Source organism: Uloborus diversus, chromosome 10 (assembly GCF_026930045.1).
Source record: "Uloborus diversus isolate 005 chromosome 10, Udiv.v.3.1, whole genome shotgun sequence".
Lineage (NCBI taxonomy): Eukaryota > Metazoa > Arthropoda > Arachnida > Araneae > Uloboridae > Uloborus > Uloborus diversus.
Window position 1 is genome coordinate 24,253,658 of NC_072740.1, and position 20,349 is coordinate 24,274,006.

A 20,349-nucleotide genomic window follows, 5' to 3' on the forward strand; every position below is an offset into this window, starting at 1 on the left:
ACACTTAACTGGTCAATGTTCATTAGAACGAAAGTTCAACATATGGAACATAAAACTAAAATTGTAGTTTTGGAAACAATTTCAACTGAAAACAAAGCAAATAAAATCCGTTCAAAAAGCACTTAAAAGAATGGCAATCATTGGCACATCTAAAAACAATTTATCATAAAAAAAGGTGCTTTTGTTGTGAACGAACTGGAGTAAGATGAATTGTATTGGCAGGTCCGTATTTTAACTTTTTTTTTGGGGGGAGGGGGGTAAAGTGTATGAATTCAATGCATTTAAAAGGAAATAATCAAAATACCAGCAAAAATGCAAATTTAAATTATGTTTTGAAAGTACAGTGGGTTAATTCCCCCCCTCCCCCGATTGCCCAAATGGAGTTCCTGTATTGAGGTAAACTGAAATTGAGAAATGGGGAACGTCATGAAGATATTCTTACAACTTACAACAAGAACATTAATAAACAATAAATAAACTAAAATGGAGTGGGTAGCAGCGCAATGCAACTTTGAAATCATGTATTTTAAAACAAATTCAGCATAATTTTAAACAAGAAGTAAATTTTGATTTCCTAGTGAAAAAAAACCCAATTTGGTTAGAAGCAGTAATAAAAAAGTGATAACATTTGGAATAATTAGTCTTAATAGATTACAGGTTTCTTGAACCTTTGGTTAAACAAATAGTTTAGTAAAATGAGCAATAGAAAGAATAGCCACAGGTTTAACTCATTGAAATAACTTGAGCTAACGTAAGTATTGCAGTATGACATGAAAATGCCTTACATTGGGAATGTTTATTTATTGCTAATTAAATACTATCTGCAATTAAATCATTTGTTTTATCAATTTTATCACCGCATCATGATTCGATAAATAAAAACCCCCTGATAAATTACCATTTGGTAATTACAAGGTGACTATTAGAACTTATGTTCTAAACGCAACGACAGACTAAATTTACAATCTGTTTTCAACCCTGTTTTTGAGAATTCTAAACTAAAATCAACATTAGAAACAGCAAATTGATGAAACTACTCTTTTTGTCAAAAAAAGTTAAGGCACAAAATTTAAACATTTTCTTTTGAAGAAATGACATTAGAAAGGGAATTTTTACTCAAAACAGCTAAATTGCCGCTGTGTCAATACTTGATTTTAATTACTATTTGATGAACATTAGAAAATCCATATCAAGTATGCAGTTGTATACTGGGTAGATCAACCAAACAGTACAGAAACAGTGGTCAATCTGTCATGGCTGACTATTGGAAATGCATAAGAATTCAGTACCCAGTGGTCGGCCACCTCTCTAAAAATAATTGAGTCTAAGAAAGAAATTTTTTAAAAATTTTTAAACGTAAGAAAAATTATTTTTAAAACATAAGAAAAAGCAAATTTACAACAGAACGAAAAAAAGAAGGGTACTTAACGTTTAAAGATGATGTGTCTTCTTAACAAAAAATAAGCAGAATTGCAAACTAGGATGATGAGCACACCATTTAAAATAAAATGACTCATTACTACTTAATAAAAAAGTACTTACAACTTCACTGCTATTGGATGATAATTAGGGACAGATAAAGGAATGTGGGAATGCATCAGATTTTGAGCTGTACATATTCTATTTATAAGCAGTTTTATGTCCTTGTGACCGACTACTGGAGATTGGCTGACTACTGCAGCACTTACCCTATTTTGGATAAATTCATAAAAAACTACGTTGCATACAAATCTTTCTAACCAAAAATGAGTACTACTTTTTATACCGAAATTTTCTAAGTTATTATTATTATTATTTTTTTTTTTTTGAAACAATATAATCATAGAATAATGCAAATCACTGAAATATTGTACTGATACTTAAAAATTATTAAGATTACTGAAAAACACAAATTAAAATTGATGTTGTGTAAACTTTTTCTTTTTTTAAATAGTGCTACATAAACACTAAATTTGCCACATGTGTTAAGCAACTTCATTTCATTACTTAAAATTACTAAGGCTATTTTTTTTTTTTACCCTGTATGGAACTGTATGTTGATGGGAACTTTTTAATTCATAAAATGAAACATCTGCGGGAAGTGTCAAGTGATCAGGACAAAAGCTGCCGCTAGCCCCAATTTCCACTTTGTATCCAATGACTGTTTTGACAGGCTCTAAGCATCCAGCTAGAATGGATTCCTGAAAATACAGCGAAAATCATTTGAAATGCATTTTAATATATTATGTAATCAAATTCTGAGCACAATAAGTGTAAGAAGTTAAAATATAGTCTTGTTACTAGAGCCTTTACCTCAAAAGCATCTTTCTCCCTGTGTTTCATTCCCAAAAATTTTAGTCTTTTTTCTTTTTAGTCTTTTAGTCCACAATTGCTCCTTAAAACTACAAATTAATTTTGCCTTTTCTGTTTTCTTGATCAGATTCTTAAAGACAAACTTTATTGTTGATATATAGTGTAATTTTTCCTGTATTGTCATGAAAATAAGGGTGAGTTTGGGGAGTCAATAGATCTTTGTAACTTCTCTTACAATGGATTAAATATGCTACAACTCGACTCATTTTTGCTCCTACTCGGAATTTCAAGTGAAAAGTTATGAAAATAGCCAAAGCCCTACTTCAAATTAGTCAACCTCAGATTTTTGTGCTGCCTGCTAGAAAACTTTTAAATCTAAACCCTTAGCCATACTCTAATATTTTTTCAATATACTCCTTTGGTCAACAAGTTTTAGGTTACTTAAAATATGCATGTAAAATGTATGCAATGTACGTAAAGACACAGTACAGGAGCTTACATTTGTCTCCTCCATCAAACAAATACATATTTCTTACACTTATATTCTTACACAGTGTTTTTGAGCTATTTAAATGAAATCCTGGGAAATTACTATGTAATTGAGGTCCCCCCCCCAAACTTAATCATTACTACTAATAGGCTGCTAGTCGTAATGAGCCAGTCATAAGGTAAGGATTTCTGGGAATCTTTATTATGTTCTAACCCCCAACTTAACGACTTCCAAGCTCCAAATATTCCCTGGATTGTTTTTCATGTGACCATTTTTTTTTTCTTTCTGTCCTAAGAATTGCTATTCTTGGAGGTAAAAAATACTTACAATATTAGAAAGGCTATCTAAACCAAGCATATTAAAAAAAACTGAAAACATCGCTGAAAATCAATTGAAACTAGGGATTTTTTAAGTAGAACTCTTATTAATACTTGCAAGAGTTTTATCATAAAATAACCAAAAGTGCAGTTTAATTTACATAAAATAAATGAAAAAATTATTTGTTTGTATGGCTTCTTTAACTTTATGATGTTAACTAGAAATGAGCTATAAGAGACCCATTTGTTAATATCTGTAGCATTATAGAACCATCTCACATCATCTTTCTTTAAGCTATTATTTACCTTGATCTTTTTTTCTCAAAAATGTATAACAAAGTGTGTTTAATGTCCAATTTTAATTAAACTTGCTCCATTGATTTATAATATGTGTTTCTGCTTAAAAATAATGAACTTAATTCATTGTTTTTGAGGAAAATGTATTGTTAATAGTAACAATACAAATATTAACAAAGACATATTTAATTGTGTGTTTATCATTGCTCTAACAAGAAAACCATGAAAATCTTAAAATCAAATTTTTACAGGAATACCAAATAACTATTTGCCTTTAAGAATAATTTTGTTTCATTTTATGAACTTCAAATATTATTGAGGTACTTTTTAATTTTTAAAATAAAAATGGAATTAAAACTGGTTTTATAATAAATAACTGGAGTAGAGTTTTCTGAGTGCAGTTATGAGGTTTTAACAATATGCTCTTTTGACTTTTCCTTTGCTGTAAAACTAAGACTGATGATGGTTTTCAGTATTATAGTCTGAATAGATATTTAACTGGGCTAATAGACAAGTTGACTCCAAAATTTGTATTTTTTTTTCAAAGAGTATTACCTACATCAGCTTTAAAAACATTAGATCATGGTGTAAAAGACATTTGTCATACATGCATTATCTTATATCTAGGTTGACTTCAAATCTATCCAAGCCTATATCTTGTTAGTCTAGGTGCATCCTGTTCGTCCCCCCCCCCTCTTTTTTTGGTTCCGTTTATGCTTTTCATAAATTTAAAGCAATTACAACCTCCTAAGCATTTTGTTTCTTCAAAAAAAAAAAAAAAAAAATGCGCACCTTAAATATATGTTTTGTTACATTTTTTTTAAAAAAATAAAGTGATTACCTTTTTTGAAATATTTTTCAATCACAATGATTAGCTATTTTCTTAGAGAGTTAAGAATGTAGAGTCCAATCAAATCATGTCATTTAATACAAACCTCAAAGTTTAAAAGCAATCTTCTTCCTTTCTTCAACTTTGTTGCCGACAAATCTTCTTTTCTATTAAGTTTCCACACAGCAAAACTACGAAAAACAAAAATAAGCTGCATTAGTCAAACAATTGTGGGAAAATGTAAGAAAAATGTCGGTGGTTTGATGATTGTGGTTGGATCCATTACATATTTTTCACTGTGACTATTGATATCATTAACATTCATTTCAGCTATTAAGAAGCATATTTTTTGTAAAGTCGGACAGACTTCTAAAAATTTGAAAAAGAAAAAAACTTATTTTTCTTTTCTTTCATAAAAAAAATTGTGATCTACAAAAACTTCTAAAGACTTAGAAAAATGTCAATCTGAGAAAAATAATCTTTGATTATCTATGTGCATTAAGGTAATTTGTGTGCTTTTAGCATTTTTTTTTAATGGCCCATTTGATTTATTTTTTGAATTATATGGCTAACCTTCAGTGCATCCTAACAGGGTTGGTCAGACTTGGTCGTGGAAAGTGAAAAAAAAGCCATATTTGAGACTTCCTGAGTCCGTGCACTTAGGGTCAACCATTATCCACAATTTTTAGTGACATACAAAAATTATGAAAGATGGCCCTGACTTAGTATTTTTCTCAATTTGAGATTTTTCTATCTTCAATTACCTTGTGCCTTGAACATTAACCAAAGTAATTTGAAAGATTAGCGATTGCAATACCAGGTCAAAAATGCAATCCCAGTGTTTGATACTTTTTAAAACGTGATACCGGAATACTGATTTTTAATACTGGTATGGAAATTGACAACTGTATTTCAAAGCAAAATGTATGTTTTTTACCAACATCTGTCAGAACTTTGGCTAATGGCCATACAAGCATAAAAAGCTCACTTCTTGAAAAATTTCTTTTGTGACCTCCTATCAATGGTTGAAAATAAATGGATCCTGATCTACAGTGTTCATGCTAAAGTATAAAAATAATATTCTATTCTTTGCATTATTCAAACCGTATTCTTCTAAAACATCAAAAAATGTATTTTTTTACTGTAATGTACTGAGAGTTGAGTGTTTCCTTTGTTGTTTCTATGTGCTGCTCTTACCAATGAAGAATACATGTTCCCCGTCTGTCCACTACGTTAGAATATAAACCATTGTCTGTGTCATTGAGCTTAAAGTATAATGCTTTTGTGACCGACGTCATGTCACGATAAATGTCAACTGATACATTTTCAACTAGAAATGAATTCTGCTTGCAATTATTAAAAGCAGAGGGATGGAAAATATTATCTTACCAATCAACTTCCTTTTCTGAGTATAAGTTAGCAGTCTCATATGACTTAAGCTGAAAAAAATATTAAAATTAAAATCAATAATTCATTTAAAATACTTACATGTTACGAACAAAATATAAAATGTATTTTAAATATTTAAATCAAAAAACGAAACAAGAAAAAATGTATTAAGAGCAAGTTGTATAAGTCAGGCAGGTCAGATACATGCCATAGAGAATTTTAGGTTTGTGCCCAATTTCAGAAATACCGATTTTGTGGCACTTAGGCAGCGTTTGAAAGCAGTTTTTTCTTACGGATTGGACAGTATTGATGTGAATCTTCAGTGGGAAGTGTTTAAGGAAAATCTAGCGAAAACGGTTGGGGATCATGTTCTCTTTAGGAGAAAGGGTGTCAACACAAAAATTTGGCCGATGTGGTTCTCCAGGGAAACTAAAGACGCTCTAAATTACAAGCAAGGCGCTTTTCATAGGTTTAAAGAAACTGGTCACTGTGCAGATAGGCTCAAATATTGTAAGGCAAGGCGTAAATTTAAGTATTTGGTACGGATTCAGAAAAGAGAGTTGGAGCAAAGACTGGCAGATATAAGCCTAAGAGGTTTTTTTTTTGCGTACGCTAATTCGAGGAAAGTTCGAAATAGTCATATTGGGCCACTGGTTGATGAGCACGGAATTTTAATTCAGGACGATAGTGATACTGCTAATTTTCTTAATAACTTGTTTTCAAGTGTTTTTAACGACAACTGTATCTCAAAAGTTGACACCAGCAAGACACAATCTATAAGCTTGAGGACTTTGTATTTTCCAGGGATGACGTTTTACTTCATTTGAAAAAAATTAAAGAGACTCCGGGACCAGATAATATTTATCCAAAAATTTTAGTTGAATGTGCAGAGGAATTAGCAGATGTAATTGTAAATATTTTCAATGCTTCTTATAACTTGGGGACAGTGCCAGAGGATTGGAAACTGGCTAACATTACACCACTGTTCAAGAGAGTGGTCTAAATGCGGGAAATTGTAGACCTATGAGTCTAACTTCGGTGGTTTGCAAAATTTTTGAAACATTGATAAAAATTTAAATAGTAAATTTTTTAGAGACTAATACTTTATTGACTAGTTTTCAGTACGGTTTCAGGAAAAGTAAATCTTGTGCAACTAATTTATTACATTTCTATGACAAAGTTACCATGGCTTTAGACAATAAGAAGCCTGTAGATGTTGTTTACATTGATTTTCCAAAAGCTTCTATAAGGTATCGCATGTTGCTCTACTTAGCAAATTAGCTGATATAGGAATAGGAGGGAAAACTTTCATTTGAGTAAAAAACTGGCTGACCGGAAGGAAATAAAAGGAACTTGTAATGGGAAATTATTCTAAATGGAGTGAGGTTTTAAGCGGGGTTCCTCAGGGATCAGTGTTAGGGCCTGTTTTGTTCATTGTTTTTATGAACGATATTCATAAAAATATTTCTGGGAACATGAATTGTTTTGCTGATGATGTCAAAGTTATGGGGACTATAGAAAATGAAGAACAAGCAAATCAGCTGCAATAGGATCTAGATCATATTATGGAGTGGGCTGATAAATGGGGTATGGGTGTTGATGTTGAGAAATGTCAAGTGCTACATTTAGGGCATGGAAATAAGTGTACAGGTTATTATTTGCAAGGTTCAGTCATTAGTCAGGCAGAAAACATTACTGATCTAGGCGTCTTTATAAGTCAGGATTTAAAGTTTAGTCAACACAGTGCAGCATAGCTAGTAACAAAGCCCATAAGATGCTTGGGCATATCAATAGATCTATTTCAAACAAATCTAAAGAAGTTTTTCTGCCCTTATATAGAAGTTTGGTAAGACCTCATTTGGAGTATGCTATTCAGTTTTGGTCTCCTTATCTTAAGAAAGATATTAATGTATTGGAAAGGGTTCAAAGGCGGGATAGGAGGCTAATAAATGGACTTTCTCATTTAGGCTACGATTCCAGGCTTAGAATGCTAAAAATGTTCAGTCTTGAGCAAAGAAGAGACCGATGGGACATGATTCAGTTACTTAAATTTATTAAAATGAAAGATGTTACGGGGCTAAAGTTTAGTACTGAAAACAGGACAAGGTTTCATTGTTTTAAGTTATTTAAATCTCCGGCTAACATGGATATAAGGAAAAATTATTATTTTAGCAGGCTAGTGGAACCTTGGAACAGCTTACCGGAAGAGGTGGTAATGAGCAAGGGAGTAGATAGGTTTAAGAGGGCCATTGATCTTCACTGGGGATTGTAAATTGACTAGGACCAGCCTAGCTGGGCCCAGAGCCTGTTGCTGGTCGTCACTTTTGTATTTGTTTCTTTGAATGATTTTAGAAGACACGTATTTTTTTCTTTTCTTTCAAAAAAAATTTTTGTGACCCACAAAAATTCCGAAAGTTGGTCCCAACTTAGGATTTTTCTCAAATTTAAATTTTTTAAAATTCATTTATCTCTGCACATTGAGCATAAGCAAAAGTAATCTTTGCAATTACAACATGATATTTAGTGCCTCAAATGAAATTTATCGTAAATTTTATGGCTGACCTTCTTTGAACCCTGGCAGGGGTGGCTAACTGTGCCAAAGAAAGTGAAAATGTGTCATGTTTGAGGCATCCTGGTTCCATGCACTGAAGTTCAACCATAGTTTTTGCGAACAATTTGTGTAGTGATATATATAAATTATGAAATAGGGTCATTAAATGTATGGTTAATGCTCACTGCTGCAAAAAATAGCAGTTTTGTCATCAAAATATCATAAAAAGTGTACTTTTAAGGGGCCTGTATCTCAGTGCACTGAGAGTCAGTACAGAACTTATTGCCTGCATTTCAAACTAGAGTATGTGTATTTTCACAACCAAGTGACAGAACTATGGGCAAATTCCTTTCCAGAACACAATACGTATTTCAAAACAGTAAAATGAACTAACATATCCGGGTTTAAACTTTCCTCCAGAGACTTCCAGATACTATTTAAAAAACTAGTATGATCAAAATGATTAAAAATTTACCAGAAAAGAGTTATAGACCTGCAAGTAGACTGATTATGCTTACTCGCATACTTAATACTATGATAACTGGAAGCAAAGCGGAAAAAAAAAAAAAAACTATTATTATTGCGGTAAAAACGTAAATTATTTGTAACACTTTTTTGAAGGTGTTTTAGGTATATTTTTAATTACTTTAATTAAGATAGCTTTTTTTTTTTCGTTTGTACTGTACGTTATAGTTCGTTGACATTTGTTTAGGCTGTACATTATAGTGACAAAGTTATTTTCTCTGCACTAAACTACCATGATAGCAAGCAATTACTAAGTAATATTTTATCACATATGATCAAAGTAATGCTATGATATTATAAAACAAGGGTATAGTTGCCTAACTGACTAGTGGGACAGTAAAAAAATGCAAGACAAAGCATTGTAGCTTGAGTACAACTAACTGGATGCGTCGTTAACTCTTATGCCATTTCCTCATTTTAAAGTGCATTTTATGAGCCTGCAAAACCATTGCCCATAGTTATGTCACTTGTTTGTGAAAAGACATACATTCTAGTTTGAAATGTAGGCATCAAGTTCTATACTAACCCTTACTGCACTGAGATACAAGCCTCTAAAAAGTACATTTTTTAATGATATTTTGATGTTTTTCTTTCACTTTGCTTCTAGTTATCACATTATAAAGTATGCGAGTAAGCATGATCAGTCTATTTGAAAGTTCATGACTCTTTTATGGTAAGTTTTTGATCATACTAGTTTTTTAAATAGTATCTGGAAGTCCCTGGAGAAGAGTTTAAACCCGGATATGTTGACTGAATAGAAAGCAGAATAGTTCATTTTACTGTTTTGAAATACTTAGTGCTCTTGTAAAGAATTTGCCCATAGTTCTGTCACTTGTTTGTGAAAATACACATACTCTGGTTGGAAATGCAGGCATCCAGTTCTACACTTCCAGTTCTTCAGTGCACTGAGATAAAGGGTCTTGAAAATTGCACTTTTTAGCATTTTTCGATACAAAAACTGCCATTTTTTGGCAGCGCAGAGGATGAACCATGCAACTAATGAGGGTATTGAATAATTTATATATATTCTTACACAAATTATGTACAAAAAACATGGTTGAGCCGGAATGCAGGGAACCAGATAGCCTCAAACATGGCACCTTTTCATTTTTTTTCGACAAAGTTTGACGACCCCTGAAAGGCTGCACTGAAGGTCAGCCACAAAATTTACGATATATTTCAATTTCGGTACTAAATTTCATATTGTGAACACAAAAATAATTTCGGCTGATGCTTAATACACAGAAATAAACGCAGTTTAAAAAACGCTGATTTGGAAAAACCTCTACGTCATGCACCACTTTACGAATTTTTACAGGTCCCCAAAAATTTTTTTGGAGGAAAAGAAAAAATACGTGTATAAAATCTTTAAAAGAATCTACCATAAAAATCTGAGCAAAATCAAAAATGGTGTATATCCAAACAACTTATTTCTGCCCGGTTCTTATAAAACGTGGATCTTAAACCTGTATCGTAATTTGTACAATAAGCATAAGCATTTTGAATCTCAGCTTTATCAGGCATGTAAAAAAGTAGTCTAAACTTTGGACTACTGTAAGAGGTTTGCCTTGAAAGTAACCAATTTTGCAGTGAAAAGGAAAGGTCTAATTACCGAAAATTTTATCTTGATCCTAAACAATTTTACTTCAGCATAGCATTGAAATTGGTATAATTTATTGCAACTGCAAATAAGAGTTGACGCTTTGATTTTTTTAAAAAGTAGTTCATTAAAAATTAGGGGGGAAGTTGAATCAAGTAGAGAAAATGCATAAAAAAAGAATATTACGACTAGTTGAAATAAACATGAATGTGACAAGATCAGTAATGGAATAAAAAATACTATGGAGGAGAAAACTAGAAAATGCAAATTGATTGCATCATATTTATCAATCTTAGAATTTGTTACTGTTTTCTGCAACACAAACACAAAACGGAAACTAATTTTTAAAAAAATTGTCAAGTATTTTAATTTCAAAATTAAATGCTCAACAAACCACATATCGACTAATCTCTCAAAATGCACAAGATTTGAAAAATAACAGCCCCAAAGCAGAACAGATACTTGTGCTGCAGAACAATTCTGTTCAAATGGGAGAGGAAAACTGACAACTTTTTTGCAGAAATTCTGCAAATTTCACTGAAATTTCCACAGAAAATCTGCAGAAACCGCGGTGCAGAGAATCTGCAGAAACCGCGGTGAAGAAAATCTGCAGAAACCGCGGTGAAGAAAATCTGCAGAAACCGTGGTGAAGAAAATCTGCAGAAACCGCGTCACAGAAAATCTACAGAAACCGCGGTGCCGAAAATCTGCAGAAACTACGGTGCAGAAAATCTGTAGAAATTGCAGATTTTCTACAAACATCTTCCAACTCAAGATAGAATTCTGCAAATTTCTTAAAATTAGAAGAAAATGTAAAATTCTCGCAAACTACGATAAAATAACGATAATATTTCGCAAATAACGGTAATTTGGCGGAAAGCTCCCGATGTTGAATTCGATAAGTCCTTTGTAGGACTTTCCTAATTGATCCACTGCAATTTCCGCCATACACGTACGTTTTGGAAACATGCCAACATTGCAACACGTCCATGGCCGGAAATTGAGTATCTTGTTTGAGATTTCAATCCCTTTGCATCTAGAAAATATTTAAAAAGTTTTGAAGTGTTTTATTATATGCAACACAAACTCGACTCATTTTATTTATTATTTCAGTAATTTCTTTATTTAGTAACATTATTTTAATTGCTCTTTCATGCCATGTAAAATTAACCAAATAAAAATGTGGTTTGACACCTAGGTTCGAATTTTCATAAAGTTTTGTATCTTTGCTCTTTCTATGGATTTTAGGAAGCATATAAACTATTTTTGGAGAATCTCAATCGGTTTAGATTTGAAACCCTGTTAAAGTTGTTTTGATTTTATAGTTTTCGTGATCAACTGATTTTCCAAATTCAGTGCTCTTTAACTAGTCATTTGGTTGAAAGCTGTGATGTTTCCGGAAATATCTCACTTCCACAGAAATAAATAGCAACAGTACAGTTAAAAAAAATCCTATATGAAACAATTTTGATTTTGGCACCCAATTTGTGGAAATGGCATGTTTTTTCGTGTACAATGCTTGAAGTACTTGCAGAACAATTTTGGTAAAATGATTTTACGTTGCAGAACATCGTAAAGTATTCTGTTCTGGGGAATAACCGGTAAGAAAGTGAGAAATCATATCAGTTTATTACATTATTGTAACGAAGAACAGCATGATACATTAAAGATTATATAATTCTTCACATTCTATTTAAATGCAAATTATCTGTAATTGTAAATTGTAACTGATATGAATGTATGGAAATTCAATGCACCTTAAGCCATTATTTATATTTTATCATGAAACAAGTGATGCTGCTTATAAATTTTGATATGTTGAAGAGGATGATAAAATCACACTGATCACACTGCCCAAAACTGGATCGAAAGTTGTAACAGTGGATGCCTGTTTCTTAAAAGTGAAACAAATGTATGCTCTTGCTCTGCAACGGGGTTCTATATTTTTGTATCCAGATTTAAACAGTACTGTATGTATGCGATTCCATTTTTCAAAAAGATGACTAATTTTCAAACACATATAGATTGATGGTGTTTTTTTTTTTTTTTGAAGAAATGCATTGTATTGCAAAGAAATGCAAAGTATTTGTTTTCAGAAAAGGAAATACTTTTAATGTGACCAATTTTATATTGTGAAATGCAGTTATAATTTTGAACAGTTTATTTATCCCTCTCACGATATTTTGAAATGATTTTGCTCCTAAGGTTTCAAACATTTTTTTCCGAAGTGTATTGATAAATGATCAAGTCTTTGATTCAAATTAAAACTTGCAGTAGCTTAATTCCATAAATGGAAATGCGTTTTGTTAAGATAAGCATAATAGGTTGATGATATACATCAGGAGTGGGCAAAAGCTCAACTACGATTGACTCATCGATTGCAGAACGATTTTTAGCAAATCGGCTCCAAGTTCATAGAAGGTTTTCTTACTTCAATAATTTTCTTTACATAAAAAGTTAATATATTTGATTTGTGCTTGTTTCCCTTTATGTGTTTTCAAATAAATAATATGTTTAAAATATTTTATTCAGTTTTTCCCACTAACAAACGAAAATTTTCAAAGGTTGATCACGACTTATTGTTAACATAACATGTAAAGTCGATCCTAATGACATGCACGTATTCTTCTAAGAAAATGTGTTCGTGGCATTGTTTATCTGTAATTTTGTTAACCAGGAAGCATTTTAAATTTTAATTTTCTGTTTTACACATTTTACCAAAGTAAAGAAATACTGTCAAAGCATTTATTTTCGCGAGGATTTAATTTTTGCGAGCCCGTCGTAATCGCGAAAATTTAAGCCTCGCATAATATTTCAACTTTAGAAACAAATCAACTTTTGGTTCTGCTCACATGAAATTCGCGAAATTTTCAGCTCGCAAAATCGCCAATATCTCCATTTTCGCAAAAATTTCAGCTCGCGAAAATAAGTTCTTTTACAGTAGTTATTAACTTACTCTGTCATGCTTTAATGTATAATCACAGATGAGCTTATTGGAAGCACTAGGATATGTATTTTTCTCAGTTTCTGATGCACTTTCTGCAGCTAATTGCACTTTGGTTTTCGAAGTGTTGAAATCACATTTCTTCTCTTGAATCTGTATATTGTTTTTAAAGCTCTTTTCAGTGGCAATACTTACATCCACCAGCATATTAGGGTTTGATATGCATGAACTGTTTAATTCAGTTTTTGAATTCTGACTAGTATTTAAGATGGAATCAGTAGTTACCTCTGCTTCATATAATTTCTCTGTTTTCACAGCTCTCTTTTCATTACAACATTCAAGATTCTGCTCTAAAATAACTTTGGAATTTGCTAATGAACACTTGCAAAGTGATTGCAGTTTAGATTCTGCTCGAGCAGATAATTTCGCTGTTTTTTTCCTCCTGCGGTTATGAGTGATTCCTCTTCGATTTTTTAACTTGGAAGGTTCATTTGAATCTGAAAAAGGACAAGGTTCATCTACACTAAATAGAATCTTTGTATCAGAAACTTCACCATCAAGCTTAGCATAGCTGTCATTTTTTTCATTCCGTTTCCTTTTTCTGAATGTTCTACGTTCTAAATTATTAATAGTTTCAATAGGAAAGCTTTCCAAACATTTAGATTGCTCATCTTCTGAACATAAGTAATATTGATTGCAAGCGGAATGCTTATTTTCTGTGGCTAAATTGCATGTTGGTGTTATTTTTGATGAATCATTGTTTGAATCACTATTTGGTTTAGAAGAAGCGAGGGTGTCTTCTAAACTTTTATTGGCGTACGTTGAGTTTACAGTCGCTGTTGCAGGGGAAATAGCTTTAATTTCTTTTTTCATTCTTTTATGCTTAAAATTCTTTTTTCGTGATTCAGCATGCTGCTCAGGTTTTGAAAGTAAAATCTTATCATTATTTGGTTTCACAAAGTTAAGTGATATATTACTTTCTGAATCTAGGGGAGCTGGGATGTCCTTTTCAATCGTAGCTCGTACATCAGTTTTTCGTTTCGAATTTTTACAGTTACACAAATATTTGCAGTTATGAACACATTTTGAAGCTTTGCGTTTTATTCCTCGACAGGATTTTTTTGTTCTATTTGGCACAGAACTTTCTTGAGACGGTAAGGGTTCACATTTTGAAACAATAATTTTTGATGAAATTGGCGAGAATTTTTCATCATTCCAGTTATTTTCTATACATAATCTTATTGAGTGCTGTGAAAGATTCAAACTATTTTTGGAACCAAGGGAAAATTCAGTATCCCTTTTCTTGACATCTACAGGTAGTGATACTTTGTTTGGCAAAGAATTCTGCTCACTAAAATGACAGGATTTCATTTTATTTAAATTATGATTATTTATGGCATCGCTAGTAGTCGCATTGGAACCATCACAACCATCATTTCCATCTTCAAGGCAAATTGGACTAGAGAGTTGTAAAATCTTACTATTTGAAGAACAAATGAGGGATACTTTTGAGTTTGTGATGAATGCTTTAGATGAATGTCGCTTTCGTTTCGACTTTGTTGCTGATGAAGGCAAAGAATCTAGTGAACTAAAATCTGTATCAGTGCTAGATGAATCCAATAATTCACGGCTTAATTTTCGTTGCTTTATTCCACCTTTCAAAGGCAATGTGAGATTATGTCTTTGTGAAAGATTTTTTGAGCTAGAATGCCTTATGATAACATCTTCATCTAGTATTGAATTAAGAGGTTTAATGCTCTTCCTCAGGTTTTTATCACTGTCCACATTCAGCTGCAGTTTTGGTACTAAACCAAAAACACTTTCTGAGTATATTTGGCAATTTGAATGTTTCAGAATTCCTTTTGCTTTTGAAATGTTATCTGGCACATCTCCACAAATTGCTTTCACCACCGGAACTTGTGGCATGTTCGCCGGCATCAAGACATTTGATATAGGTTCAGTTATAGTTTTATCACTAACAGGACTTTCATGAATTGTATCACAGGTTTTATGCAGTTGCCTAACAATATGTGAACCAAGGCAAATAGTTTGACACACATCACTGTTGTCAATTACAGTTATCAAAGGATTCTCTTGGGGAGGATGTTTTGAGCATGGAATGATAGGCACATATTGAGTTCTTGTTCGATATCTAACTTCAATAGTTCCATATAGTCCTTCATAAATTTTACAAAGTGGAAATCTGTGAAGTTCAGGCTCGTTTTCAAATTTTGCAGTTGAAACTTCTGATGAAGGTCGCACCCTGTAAAAAAAAATACTAATCATTTTTGAGACTACTACAAAGATTTAAGTATTTTACAAATTTGTTTTGAAAATTATCTTAATTCCGTTTGTTATGTCTTTTAAAAGTTAATGTTTTGTTAATAGGTATGAAAATTATCGAAGGATAAAACTTATTATGTACAGTTCTTAATTTGTGATCAGTATTAAAGTGTTAATAAATGTGAGTCATTCAGCAAAAAGATGTATGCAGGGCAGGGCAAGATTAAAGAATGGGCACATAGGGCACGTTCTCGGGGCACCACATTTGTTGCTACAATTTTTTTAAAACGGAGTAATTGCATGTTGCTATAAATCAAAATGTAGACGATAAAAATAAAGGGGAAAGGACATTTTTCAACATTTTGGATCCCATTCACAAATTTCAAGGTCACTCCAAGCTTGACACTATATGACTCATGATTTCATTATTTTTCATGGCGTTCGGTATTGAAAAATCTACCCCCGTTTTACACTATCATTTTACTTATAAGTTACATAATATATACTTTGGATGTTTACGTTTTATTGCAACCAGGTAAATTTGATGACAACTTATATTTATAATGTATTTTTTTAATCAGATATACATACATTGTTTGTACTCATATTATTGCTACTTCTGATAATTTAATATTTTAATACATGGATCGCCCAATTTGGCTTGATTGCAGTAATATGTAAGTATCAAAATATTTTGTTACTTTAATATATAGTAAAACTGTGTGGTGGGGCATCAAATCAAGTTCATGTCCAGTTTCCTCAAAAGTCATAGCCGGGTCCCGATGTTGAGTGCTTCCACGAATGAAAGAAATTTCAGTTGGATACATCATATCAAATAGTAATGAATCCAATTAGTAAACACTGGAAAGTGATTTTGAGTTATGGTTACTAGCTAATAAATTTTCATGATCTAAAAAAATAGCTAAAATTGCCCTTAAAAACATTAAAAATGTCCTAGAAAACAGCACAAATTAATAATGATCCCCCCCCAAAAGGTGTAAAAGACCCCCTTAGGAACATCTGAATGAAACCAAAAGGGAAGGTGCACAATTAGACCTTACTAGGAGTCTACGTAGCAAATTTCAACTCTACGACATACCGTTTTTGAATTATGCGAGATACGTACGCACATACGTACATACATACGGATGTCACGAGAAAATTTTTTGTAATTAACTCGGAGGTAGTCAAAATGGATATTTCGGGTGTCTGTACGTTCCTAGGCATATATCCACATGTGGTCGGGTCGAAACAAAAACTCAACATTCATTTGAGGGTGAGCAAAAGGGAAATTAAGGCCGATTTTTGAGTGAAATTTTTTTCGCGAATGCAATACTTCCTTTTTTGTAAAAGGAAGTAAATACAATTGAAAACACTGGTTCCCCCCTAAAATTACGATTGTATTAAAATACATTAAAAGAAAGTGATACAATACGTTTTCCTAACCGTTTGAAATAAATGTTAAACTCTAAAAATAATTTTAAAAAACAAAAATATTTAAAAAATGCAAAGAAGAACGGAAGAATATATGAATATCTACAACTTTAATATATTTTCTTCAAAATTTTTAATTTGCATCAAAACTATTTCATAAAACTGCAATCAGAATTGCAATGGATTATTTAGTACTTTTTAATATTTTGAAAAGGGAAAGATTTTTTTTTTAATTTGGAAGACAATTTTTGTGAATAGTGAAGCTTATTTCAACATTTGCAGACATGGTGATCAGTTCCTACAAAACTGAATCCCTCAATAGAAAAGTATTCGATATATGATTTTATGTTTTCATGATAGAATAACATACATTAGGGGTCTCCAACTGCCCAAAGGGCGATATTTGAAAAGTTCTCGAGACTCGCGGGTGAATACCCTCCCCCCCTCCGATAGAGATAGCTGATCACTCAACTTGTAATTAAGAATGACATATTTTTGTACAAGAACCAATTGAAATTCACAAAAAGTGCATTTTAAATAAAGTGTTATTGCGACATTCATAGAATTTCGAAACAAGTTTCACATTTACTTCAAATCTTCAGTTTCCATCCGCCAGATGTCGAAAAAATTAACAGGAAAATAACTTCGTAATTGATTTTTTTCTCGTGTTTTGTACCGTTTTTGAGACATGAACACTAACTCCGATTCTTTCCTTCAGATTGCGCTGTAAGCGGCTTGATTGTGTATTGTGAGGCTCTGAGAAGTTGAGCTCCGATTCTGACACAATGTTTACCTCTGTTTCGGTAAATATCGAGGGGTAATTGGTGCTAAGTTGAGTTGAGAAACTTTCTTACTAGTTTTGCAAAAATATTGCAACTAAAATCCAAGCCAATAGCACGTCTATTTTTCATTAAACTCCCCTCAAACAGGTAAACATAGTCCAGGTCACAGTCACAGCTCAACTAACCAGAGCTACACTATAGCGCATAGCAACTTTACTACACATAGACCCCACTTTTTTTGATTTAAGCTGTTGCCGTTCACAAATTATTGGGGTGGCAACGGACTCATGCTGAGATTATGCTTTGCATTGGAAATTGTTTGACATTATTTAGCCTTCAGATATTATCTATCTTGGAGCAAGTTATTCCATGGTGCGTAACTCTTCAATAATTCAAAATACACTAATTGAAGAAACTAATTTTACACGAGTTTAATTTTAACCAATATGCTGTTCAAGCAAATGCAATATTAGTTATTGCGAAAACTTGATGAACTAAAAAACAACATAACTGCAAGTGCACATGATTTTTGAAAAACAAAAGTTTTCGCAAGTCAGGTTGCAAACATGGGATTTCAAAGGTGAAGGAAACAACCAAATCTCGGAAATATCTGATAAACTAAACGAATGCAGTCGATAGTGGTTTTGTTAACTCGACAAAATCTTAAAAAGTGATAGAATTGTCTAGGTTACAATATTTTTCAGTAAAAAAAGTTTTAAAAGATTCTCAGTTGAATGCAAATCATGCTGCTTACCAATAATAGATGTTTGACGGAGACTTTCCTTCGTTTGAACTTAGCCAAGCACTGATTTGAGAGAAGTAGAGGAATGAGCGAACTGCTCTCAGTAATTGAGGAACATCAATACTTGACTGTAACTTGCTGCTAAAACAAATATATGTCACATAAACCAGTCACAAACATCGACACTAATGTTTCAATGAAAGACAAAATTTGTAAACTATATAATTGTTACAATGATACATTTTTGTTACATTTGTACATCTTTAACTAAATGTGGCCCACAAAATACACAATGTTTTTTAGCCTACTTTAACATAGAAACACACACGCACATTATACAGGGTGTTCCGTTTTAACCAGCAAGACCTTTATTTTTGCAACCGTTAGTCTTACACGTATACTTCCAATTTCAAAAATGCTCAAAATCAGATGCAGAGTTAAGATATTGAAAGTTTGAAGTAAAAATAAAAATAAGTCAAAAATACAAAATGTAACTTTTTATACGGGCCCCAGGTCCCTTTACTTATGTTTAGGGAAATTTTTTCCATTAAAAAATCATTCCAACAGAAAATGTTTGACATTAGTACGACCAATATTCACCGAGCTATGAAACGCAGCGTTTTGTGACTTACACCATTTTACACTCGCCATCAATAACACCTTTTGAGGGAAAATTAGCAGTTAACTAGGGTTTAAAATTATATGTGTGCGTGCATATAGTGTGATTTTTCAAAATGTTCCGAGTTTTTGTAGTATGCTTTCGCGTATCATGGCATAATATTGGCACTTATTTTGGAATAACAATGAAAAATATATACCTTGTTTTTCTTACTTTGACGACCTGCCATTCTTCTGAAAGGGCGGTAAGTTCTAATCTGACCTTTTGTATGGTCCCTTAAAACTTTAAACTGGAATATCTCCCTGAGTTTTGGTCGCACAAATGTCAAGTTTTTTGTTTTAGTAATATCTTTTAATGGAGATTCTTTACCTATATAAATTTAAGTTAGGGGACCGGGGACCCGTATAAAAAGTCAAATTTTGTATTTTTCGACTCATTTTTAATTTTGCTTCAAACTTTCAATATCTTAACTCTGCATCTGATTTTGAACATTTTTGCAATTGGAAGTATACACTTAGGACTAACGGTTGCGAAAATAAAGGTCTTGCAGGTTAAAACGGAACACCCCATATATATTGAATCAAATTAATAAATTTATTTTATGAACTAATGCTATTGAACTTAGCATTAGTTCATAAAATAAATTTATTAATACCAAATACCTAATTAAAACACCATAAAGCACAAGAATAAATGTATTTACTTTTCCCAAAACTAAAAATAAAAACAACGAAGTAAAATCATCATTATAGAACAATTTACCGTATTACCACGCATTATCCGGCATGTCGGAAAAAAGAGAGGTTGACCAGCATGCCAGGATAATCCGGCATACTGGACAATTCGAGTTTTATTTTGCAACAAAACAAAAATTAATTTCTCCATTCAGTTCCAATCAGAAAGCAAACCACTGTAAGGAAAAATAATAATAAATCCCGAAAGTAACCTTTTTTCAAAAAAAAAATGTATTGCATATAATATATGTGCTTGTTAAGGTCATTATTAAAGTAATCAATTACGAAGCAATCATCGGTTACTGCGATTTGTTCATAATTTTTTTAAATACATTATTTTAGGTTCCTTTCAGAGAGGCAAGTTTGATTTTTATTTATTGAATAGTTATGGTAAATTTTTTAACACTTGTTTAGGGGCGGTAGGTAACTTACTGCTTAATTGTTTGCTTACTTAAGTTTTAATTTAATTTTTATAAAAGTATTCGTTATTAAACAGTATTTTTCTTGTTAAAATGACAAAT

At 32.1% G+C, this 20,349-nt stretch overlaps 1 protein-coding gene across 1 annotated transcript in view; it reads right to left on the bottom strand.

Moving 5' to 3' along the window:
• Positions 1-20,349, bottom strand: part of LOC129231278 (atos homolog protein A-like) — a 35,009-nt gene that overhangs the window by 4,292 nt on the left and 10,368 nt on the right. Inside the window, exons 3-7 of the mRNA XM_054865564.1 lie at positions 18,488-18,616; positions 13,247-15,497; positions 5,615-5,664; positions 4,332-4,416; positions 2,019-2,180 (exon numbers count right to left, since the gene is read on the bottom strand). Coding sequence (XP_054721539.1) covers positions 2,019-2,180; positions 4,332-4,416; positions 5,615-5,664; positions 13,247-15,497; positions 18,488-18,616 — 2,677 coding nt within the window. The remainder of the gene's footprint in view (positions 1-2,018; positions 2,181-4,331; positions 4,417-5,614; positions 5,665-13,246; positions 15,498-18,487; positions 18,617-20,349) is intronic.